This window comes from Bombus terrestris, chromosome 16 (genome assembly GCF_910591885.1).
Source record: "Bombus terrestris chromosome 16, iyBomTerr1.2, whole genome shotgun sequence".
NCBI classification, from domain to species: Eukaryota; Metazoa; Arthropoda; class Insecta; order Hymenoptera; family Apidae; genus Bombus; species Bombus terrestris.
In genome coordinates this window covers 2,415,589-2,426,578 of record NC_063284.1, presented here as the reverse complement: position 1 = coordinate 2,426,578, position 10,990 = coordinate 2,415,589, and the positions used below count along the sequence as shown (strand labels likewise).

The 10,990-nt window shown below is 38.1% G+C and overlaps 1 protein-coding gene across 1 annotated transcript in view; it reads left to right on the top strand.

Moving 5' to 3' along the window:
- Positions 1–4,925: 4,925 nt before the first annotated feature.
- The window catches only part of LOC100648300 (probable G-protein coupled receptor 158), a 162,879-nt gene continuing 156,814 nt past the window's right edge, over positions 4,926–10,990 (top strand). The window contains exon 1 of the mRNA XM_020867195.2: positions 4,926–6,862. Coding sequence (XP_020722854.2) covers positions 5,479–6,862 — 1,384 coding nt within the window. The 5' untranslated portion in view covers positions 4,926–5,478. The remainder of the gene's footprint in view (positions 6,863–10,990) is intronic.

The window sequence follows — 10,990 nt, the reverse complement described above, 5'->3', positions numbered from 1 at the left end:
AACGACGGTTTTTCTATTATAACAAAACCAAATTGAACAATTTCTTAATTTTTATCATAAATTGGTATCTTTAACGATTTAATACGATATCCATTTTTATCATTTTAATAGTTTCTACAAACTAAGACTAAATTCGCACTTCTTTGATACTAGTTTTCAACTATCAATTAGTTTGAACAAAAAGGGGAAAAAAACCTAACGGCAGTCGATGACGTTACTGTGAAATAAGTTAAGATATTCAATAATCAGACAGATAAAATTCATATTTTGCATTATATTATAATATCGATATTTTTTCATTTACTCGTGCACGTAACATGCACGTAAACAAAGTGTCGGACAGTTTATGACAAAAACAATTCTACTATAATATCCAAATATTGAAATTGACCAACGGTCAAGAATGATCAGCCTGATTATTTAAACTTGTCGCGCGACAAATACTTTATATCCTTACTATATATGATTTCTCGTTTATATAATAGCAGTTCACGTTCAGATAAAAGAATTCTCTATAGAAGTCTATACAAGATAAACGAAACTAACGGTATCATCAAATAATAACATCAGAATCGAACGATTATTTCAATTTTTGTTCACTGCATTCAGCACTGTGCAACACTGCAACTTATACTTGTAGATTGTAAGAAACGCTCTGATACGTTTCGAAATTCGTGTTTCACAACTATATTTATTTTATATAATTGCAAAAAATTGCCCGATAAAATTATACGTAGGAGGTTCGATAAAACGTATAAGTTTTTAACGATTCTTTTTCACGAAACTGTTATAACAAAGCATTATTATTTTAATAACAGTCGCATATGTATTTTATAAATTACCATTGTTTCCGTATTCGAAGCTTCCAATTCTGTTCTTTAAACTCTTCGAGTTTTTATATAGCGCGTAATAACAATTCCAAATATCCGGCCAATAATATACATTCCCAAATGGACGTTGTAACAGCTGAAAATAACTTTGCGTTTGATCGATTTTAAGATCTTTTTTTACGTCGCCACTCGTATTATACGATACGTCCATGCGAGGATTGGTCATTTTCCAAAGAAACGGTCGATCACTATCGCCATCAAGAACCATGCGCCAGCAACAAGTGTCTGAAGAAGCCTTTCATCGCCTGCAGCGATACCAGCGTGGTCAGATCGCATTAGAATTACTTGAATCGGCCCCTCGCCGGACCTGGACGTGTAAATTGATCGTTCTCATCAAATTTCCTTTTAGGATCAACCGCCAGCGGCTTTTTCGTGATAGAATGGTTAATTCTTTTTATCGCCTTTGATACTATTTTATCAGCTCTTGGACACTATTCTCCCCTCCTATTATAGTGTTAGCATATTACATGCAGTTTTAGTCGCTTTTTACAATTTCCTCGAGATATATTATTGAGCAAATTATTATATTTATTAAGTTATTATACATATTATCGAACAAATTCTGCAATTATATTGTTATTATTATATTATTATGTATAATTATAGGTTATTTCATCTCTTTCCAAAACGTGTGAAATCTGGGGAAATTTTATTTTATATTTTCGAGCCGTTGCATTCTTTGTAGAATCGTATCCTTTCTGCTTCTATCATATGTTCTAATTTATATAATATATATATTTTTGTGAGGTGATAGTACGTTAAATAATCACTCGATGTTTAGGCCAACAATATATTTATTAACAAGAGTCTTCTTTCGCGTCGCGTATCGGTTTCGTCAGTCAATCTCGCTGCGCGGTTACAACTCGACTTTATCGCTTTTTGGTCCGAACCTAACTGTCGATCGCGTTCGATTCTTTTCTTTTTGTCGCCCCTCAATATCCCCACTATCCACGCGTTTGTTAGACGTCCACGACCGTTGCCATGCAGCCTTCTTCTCGAACATTCGACGGAAGGACCGGTAGGATATTGATGACTCATTAGGCAGTTCGCTTCGGTGATATATTGGCAATGTTGCCAAGTGTCGCTGCATATGTCTTATTAATATATATATATATTTAATAAGAATAACGTTAGCATTTCATAAGCTTTGCGCGTAAGAAATTTCGCAAACGACAGACAGAAATCAAAATGCATAACACGTAAAAGATATAAGCAGAACGATAGATTGTTACAACAAAGAATTAAAGGCAGGAAAAGAATTGAAATGCAGGAAATTTGAAAGGAGAAACTCGCGTCGTTATGAAATTTCTCTTTAATTCGACAATGAAATCTCTTGAATTATCAATTCGTGAACGTAATATTAAACAGGCGGAATTTAAAGCTTCTCAAACAGTCATTCGACAATTTATCTCACGAACCCTTTACACAGAAATCTCCTCAATTTTTCGATATAAAATACTTGCAAGTGATAGATAGGCAGATTATTTCTCCTTCTCGTTTCCCTTGGTATTTCCTGCAGTTCGTACAAAAGTAACAGCTGTTTATTCAAACAAGACGGTGTAAGATCTGGCAAGACGGTGTCATATTTCCTAGAAATTTCCTCCACCATGTTCCCCCGCGGCTTACATAGAACCGAATTCACGAAACTCTTCAGCGAGAACTGTATCTTATTCGAGTTGCCACGCCTTTGAGGGTTTCGTTGCCGGATCGTTGTCGAGTTATCGTTATCTCTCGTTAAATTTCTCGCTGAACTTTTCTCCGCGGAACGCCTCTTCCGTGCAGAGACAGGTCGTCGAGGATTCCTTTTATCTCGAGGAAATTTCAGCTCGCGTGAACTTTTCGTCAAGACAAATTGTCTTCTTCGTTCTAGCTCTGTTTCGAGAAAAAAGTATCCGCCAACGAAATAGCTAATTTTATGTTAACGTAGCCTCAACACTAGAACCATCAACATTTTAACGAAACCAATCAAAATGACTGGGGTTTTTAAAAAATATGTAATAATAAAGTATTTTTATATTCATTGACTTATTACTTTCTTACAGAAGCAATCCCATGTTATATACTACATTTTTGGTATTATTAATCCATCTGCGATTATAGTCCCTAAACGAAGGTTGGCATATTTATAAAATTGTAGAAACAGTGTGGTATTTTTAGTGTTAGCATCTAGCGATTGATCCGGAATTTTCCTGATAACTGATATCAGCATATTGAATGGTACACAGTAAAAATTTGAAAAACGTGTGGCAAGTTGCAGAAAACGAGGAAACTGGTTAATTGGGGTTCGATAAACAGATTGCAGGACCCTTTTACACTTCGACAAGTATCAGTCGTTATATTATTCTTTTAGTTATAAAAATATAACATGAAGTAGGAATTTTAAAATAAAATTGTAGAACCAGTCAATTTCACTGGTGTGGTAGTTGCAGTGTTAAAGATTTCGTTCATAGCTGTAACTTAATACCATAATATCTTACGTGTAACTTAATACCATCCTTATCGCACGATTTTTTAGCATCACCAGGCAAATGGTAGTTCTGTTCTAAGAAATTCTGCTCTACGACTGGTATTCTTCAATTCTACACTTCTACCACACATTTTCTTCGCATGTTCGCGATAGAAATACCTTTGTTCCAGCACATTGTATCTTATCTTTATTTTCGTTTCTGCAGATCGTTTCGTTTCGCGACTGAGTTCCCCATTTATTTCTATTGGGTTGGCAACTAAGTGACTGCGGATTGTGTCCATACAACCTAATGACAAAACCCGCAATCACTTAGTTGCCAAGCCAATATATCGTACGAAATACCAGGAACTCTGGATTTTCTAAAACATCGGATCGTTGCTGTCCACGTGCAGCTTCCCTTGTTCCCGCTCTGCATCCACTTGGTTCGAACAAGTTTGTAGAAGTTTGGTATACCGGTCGATTAGAAATTGAAATTTCAGTTGCATTTAAATTGGATCGTTCGATAAATTCTAACGAAAAGATAGCCGCGGTGAAATGGTGATTTATTCAATGGGTAGGAAAGAAAAATAGCTGAGTATTCGTTTTATATTCAGAGGTGGCCATTTGTTTCCATAGTGTGCCATAACATTTTTCTCCGGCTTGGAAAACTTCGCGTTGCTACGCATTTTCCGCTGCATTAGGTATCGACGCGTTGCTCCTTCGCCAATACGTCTACACGTTACATAATAAATTGTCATATTGTGCAACAAATTGTCCGATATGTCATAACGAATAAATGTTGTCGTTTAATCATTATCGTCTGGCTAACATTCTATCGCTTGAAAATTCAATTGAGCGTTACATTGCTCTTTCTTTTATATCCGACACAATATAACGAGATACTTACGTGCACAGTGAGACACCCTTTATCGATTGAATAACGAAACAATATGGAAAATAATAATATACGTAATGAGGACGTAGAATAAAATACGACAGTGCTGTTTCCAACGTTATGGAAGATCAATTGTTTATTAGAATAATATATTTAATATAATTGCAACGATTTAAAAATAACAATTAATTTCAATCCGAGTCTCTTCCTCATCTTTTTAACTCTTTTTAACGAAAGTGTAATAAATAGTTATGGTGGTTTTGACAAGAGCAATGAACGATTTATTCGAAATAATTAAATTATTAAAAATATATAGAATCGAGTTGCTGATTAAATTCTCGTACGATTTTTAATTACTTTAACAGCTGACATTTTTAAAAGAAATAAAAATTCAGAAACTTGAAGAACACGTCAATTTTCTTACGTTTCGAGTAGTTAACAACATTAAGAGTTGATCATTTTCATCGTATCAATAATTCTATCTATACTTGTATTATGATTATTGCAATATGCTGTGAGTGTAGAAAAGAAAAACGAAGAACGCTGTCGAGTTGCTCGTTAACGATTACCCTGTTTTACGCGGATCCGTGCCACGTATCCGAAGAAAACACAGATGCAATTTGATTCTAACGAAATCATCCAGGTGAGGCATGCGCGTTGTAACCGCGTCGTAGCACGGGGGTTGGTTCGTTTCAACCCTCAGTCTGGCGCCGCGTGCGAGCGCGAGTGGATCTTGGCGCTCCCTCGCTCGAAAACGCTGTCATCCTCTCGGTTCGACGTTGCTCGAAGCGATGACTCACGACATAACCGATATTTACTGTTCAAATTCCGATGACCCAACCTGAAACAGCCCCTCAAACGTTACCAAACTCTCTCAAACTCGATTTCGATTATTGCCTATAATTTCTCTTGGAAAAGAAGATGAACATTTTCAGCGAGAAACCGTGGTCCCTGTTCCAAGAAACTCGAAAGTCTCTTAGAACAGTGCGGAAATCGTGGCTGCACAGTGCAAATCGTCGATCGTCGGATGATCGATCGTGACTCGGTGAATCTATCGCGAGAAACATGCGACAGACAAACGTGGCAGTTAATTTCGGATCGGTAGAAGCCTAGTGGAACGTAGTGGTGCGAACACGTGACGGAAATGACGGTAGCCGCGTTGCAATCCCGGCTCCTGTCCGGATGACGTGACTGGGCCGGGATCTGTACAGCTCGTTGCCCTTGATGGCCGTGAATTCTCATCTAAGATGAGTATCCTATGCCACTGGTACGCGCTCGTCCTGCTCACGTGCACGCTTTGGACTGGGCTGGCCGGCTACGCTGACCAAGAGGCTCAGATCGAGAGGCCCAAGGAACTGCTGCGGCACCAGCAGAACCATCGGCCTTCCTTCATCGAACGAAAGCTGGTCGACAAACTGGAGATGCACGAAAGCGTGACGGAGCCTTCAATGGAGCTAGAAGATGAGGAGGACACGCTACTGGACGAGGATGACAATCAGCAGGAGCCTGAGGATCGGTTGGTCTCCTTTAGATCTAAATTGGAAACTAACATAGAAAGACCAGCCACCCAAATCAGACACGGTAGATCCAGAAGTCATTTCGTGAGACAGGTGAAGCTAGATGATACCGAGTCCTCGTACGTGTTTAGTGGATCCAGTAGAAGAGCTGAGCAGATGGACAATGAATCTCAAAGTGAGGATATTTCGATTTCAGACCGGTCTAGGAGCAAGAGTGAAAGCTCTAACACGATCTCAGGCCAAGATCTGAGATCGTCGGGCACGATCGACGAACGATCTACAGCAGAATTGGACAAGCTGCTCACCAGACTATCGGAAGCTGGGTCTGACAAGAGAAAAGAAGGGAAAGTGCGCCATAGAAACGATTCTTTATACAAGTGGAAGAAAACGTTGAGCAGAAACAAGTTTAAAATCTTTAAAATCTCTAACAGAACTGCCGGCAATGGGACCGAAAGCTATGGAAACATCGTGCATGGAATATCGTTTGGTGACAGGAAAGACCTGGACGACGAGGACATCGTTCTATCAGGCGATATTTACGACTATGGCATGATCGGAGACAGGAACAATTCGGAAAATGAAGATTACGAGGAGTATGAGAAGAGCGGAGACCAAGGAAAGTCGAGCAAGGAACCTGTCCACGTGGACATCGTCACGAGGTTCCTTCGTATCATCGAGAATCAGCATATTCTCGGTGAGAACTGCACCGCTGGGACAGATTTAAACCTGGGCGAGGGAATCGTGGACCAATATGCTCAGGAAAGGTTCAAATTAGAAGCTAATCTCGCGGTGAACAGGGCCAATATGCTGACCAGACTGTGGAAATACGCGCCAGACGTAATGCTCTCCTCGGAGTACCTGTTACACGCCAGCGTCTTGTCGATGGTCGAGTTTGACGAGGATATATTCGCCGCTGGGAATTGCTATGACAAGCTGCAGTATGGAGACCACTGGCTTTACTGTCCCTTTGCTCATCGACTTCAGGACCAAGATGGAATTCTGGTGAAGGACCTGGCGATCGAGTACAAGTATCTGAGCAACAGCAGCGAGTGGTTTTACATCGCCAGGAAGAACGCCGAGCGCGTGATCGCGAATAACGATCAATTCAGTCGCGGTGAGTGACCTGAAATTCATTTGGTTCTTTAAGCCGGATCAGATCTTTCTCTATCTTTGCGATATTTGTCGAGATTCTGTATTATTATCAGCTGTGGATGGTTTGAACCATTATCCGCAATTTTGTTGAGTAGATGAAGAGTAAAAGTCTAGGAATAGTCGACTGTCTTTCTTACTGTGCTTCTTACTGTTCTTGGCTAGCAATTTTTAAATACACTTGCATAGAAAACGAAGATTATCGAGTAAAAGAGGATAAAATTCATTTATCTGATAAAGTTATTCAGACATCTTTTTTACTAATTACAGTGACATATTAATAGGTACGCGTAATTACATTTCATTGGACAAGAATTACCATAAATATATGGCAATGACATGGTTGTTCGTGGTAGGGCTTTAAAGAAAATTTGCTTCCTTGCTCGATGCTTCTGTGAGATCACATCACTGAGGCTTTGCCGATCAAAGGTAAAAGGCAACTAAAAGTTCCTAAAATCTAGAATTTCTTGGAAGCTTTAGTCTGCAATGGTCACTCTACGAAGAATGCCCATTCTGTGGCAGACACAGAGCAGTCGATTTCCCTTGGTCCACGACACAGTATCAATAGAATGTTTAAATAAAACCATTCATCCAGGTACCTGTTGTCTTCTCCTCCTACTTTGGAAAGCCAAACAAGAAATCCCAGTTGTTGAAGTTTTACGTTTCCTTGCAGCTCCCAGTATTCATTATACCATAAAACAAAAAACCTTTGCTCCTTGTTAATTGGGCCAGTTTTTAGATGTTCGTATTTGATTTAGAATTTCATGTTTGAATATCTACAGGATATCCTACAGGAATTTTGTGAACTATAATAGCTGCTTATCTGACCGAGATTTTGCTATAATATAAATAATATTAGTAACACCAATTATTGAAAATGGTTTTCTCTAGTAACGCTCCCAATCAGCTGATTTATCGAAGAACAGAAGAATCTGAGATTTTCTACAAGTCTACTTTTCTTCGTTGTTGGATAGATGTGCTTCTAAATCACGATCCATTAATGTGACACTATAATACATCGCACAGGAAATATATGGTGTGAGCGTGATACAGCTATGGTTCGTGACAGGAAAGACGGCAGAAGGTGGTGAAACAACATAAGACAATGGATGACGCACTTTTAGATGACCAATAACGGAAACACACGTGTTGTACCTTTAACATCGTGCTAGGGAAAGCTAATTTATTACGCTATAAACCAACTAGACATCTGCCCAAATGCGAACAGTAAACGAATCCAAATATTAGGTTGGCAACTAAGTGATTGCGGATTTTGTCTTTACAACCTGATGACAAAATCCGCAATCACTTAATTGCCAAGCCGATAGATAGTCGGTAGTGTAGGATCCAAATTATGGCGTGACATAAAGTTCGTGTTATGGTATAGCATAGGATTCAAATTATGGCGTAGTGCAAAGTCCAAGTTATGGCACAGCGTAGAGGTCAAATTACAGTCTAATATAGGGCTCAGATAACAGACGAAATGTAGCGAAGCGTGGAGTTCAAACGTCGTCAAACATTCTGAACATTTCTTTCTTATTGTAAATATTTTCAAATGAGTCAATATTTCGTTAAAAAATATAGAAACTTTGTCGAATGACAGAACTGTGAGTTAAACATTGGGATGGTTGTCGTAACGATGACAGAGACATCTGACGGAACTTATCGCACAGTTTTTTCGTTCTCTACAACTTAATTTCGCACCTAGGGAAACCATTGCCTGTCGCGGATATTGGAAACGTCGACTCGCCGGAACGAAGCAAAGAATTCTGACCCAGATTTTAATGGAAGGCCGGTCCTCAGATTACTTCCGCTTCCCGTATGGACTACTTCATTGTCTGTCGAAATTGAATGATCGAACGGCAAAGAGGGAAAGAAATATACGCGATGGCGATTCCTTTTTGTTCGATGGTCTTTCTACTACGATATCCGGCCCTTGCGAAAAATCTGATCGCCTCTTCGAGCAGGCACAAAGTTTCCTGGCTTCCTTCTAACTTCGTTTTTACGATTGTTACCCTCGGTTTATCCATCTTAGATCACGAAGAACGATCTTTAGCAATTTTTTGTTTCCACAATCTATGCAATCGAAGACACTGTAACATCTTTCGAAGCTTAGAGGTTAGGTTACGCGTAATCTCGGATTCTAGATAACTTCATTTTTATGATCGTTGGTCTCGGTTCCTCTGTGTACAAAATTCCTCGCTTTTCTATTTTTATCATTTACGCAATCAAAAATTTTGCGGTGGTCTTTCAAATTTTGGTGATCACGTTAATTAACAGATTTTGTGCCATACGTGTTTCAGGATGTTCACGAATTTTTTTAATCACCTCTGACTTATAATAAATCCATCCAATCATATTTGACAGCGAGGACTTCACTATGGTATAGTACGCTGTACGAATTTACAAACATTATTCGTGTTTAAACTGTTATTAATAACCTTATTAATAATTAATAATAATTAATAAAATGAAGTAAAGTCATATATATTAAATATGTATACCAATAATTATCAATATATATTTACCAAATTAAATTACATTTACTAAACTTAAAAAAGAGGTTGAGAACCTTCAAAGATGAAAATATAACCTATCCGATATAATGTGTCATTCCAGACACAGGAAAGATGAGAAGCGTTCACGACCGGCGTTGAAATCAAGGCATGAAACTTGTTATAAGCTTGTCGCAACGTTGTAGACATTATATCGGCCCGACGAATTAACGGTTAAATGTTTAATTGCATCGTCTGCTGGCGTGCTAATTGCACGCGTATCGTTGCCGTATTAGCCGCAACTTTTCCACCTTCTCGGTTTAATAATCGGTTTTTCGCATCGCGTGCACATATAACGTCGTTGAAATTGCCGGATATACGGCCTGGGTCTTGTTCACTCATACTAAGACATTTATCATAAATGAAATTATATATTGAACCATATATTAATAACTGTATATTATTGAAAATATAATTTATAATTGTTGAGAAGCTTTACAGCAATATAGCGTTCGTTACACGTATAAACAATGTTCATATTTAGACGAACATTTGAAAAAATAATATGATATAAAATTGAAATTGAAATATAATATGAAAATGATATTGTGGAAAATGATGGAAGCAGTATATAGGAAAATAATAATGTTTGTTTCGATTGATTGCATAATTTAGTTGCAGCATTCTTTTGTTACAGAAAATAATTAATAATATACAATATTGCGTTATTTATTGATTATCACGATCCACCGCCTGAAACATCAAGGAATGTAAATAAATTGCTGAAAATCAGTATACTTAAATTAAAAATGCTCTGCTTGGAAATACCATGCAGATGCTTTTCAGGTCAAGCATCATTCACCAAGGTTTAAGGTCAGCTTCCTTTTCACATAGAATTCAAATTCATAAGACTATCGTTCATTTTATAAAACTCTCGGATTTCTGCGAGTGCTAGAGTATCTAAACGTCAAAGCTGCTCTATTATTAAGCCGGGCACCAGCTCGAGAACTAAGTTAGCTTATATTATAGCACACTAGCTTCAAAAATATTTGCTTCCACGCATATATACGGAACCGTTTTCACTGAAAGCGAAGCTATACTAGTGGAAATGGTAGCCTATAAATATATCGTTGCAAATATCTTCAAACCTACCACAGCATAGCACAACGTAACCTAACTTTCCAACAAATCCTCAGCTTTCATTTCGTATCACCAGACAATGAGCAAAAGCTAGACCAAACTACACTAAGATCTAGCTTCTAGCGCGGACGATTCCCTAAAAATATATAGCAGGAAATATTTTTAAACCTACCATAGCATAGCACGACATAACCTAACTTTCCGATAAATCCTCAGCTTTCAGGTATCACCAGGCAATTAGCAAAAGCTAAGTTGAGCTATATTAGGATCTGGCTTCTAGCGCGGATGATTCCCTAGAAATATATTGCAGTAAATATTTTTAAACCTACCACAGCATAGCACAACATAACCTAACTTTCCAATAAATCCCCAGCTTTCATGTATCACCAGACAATTAACAAAAGTTAAGTTGAACTATACTAGGATCTAGCTTTTAGCGGAGACGGTTGCCTAGAAAT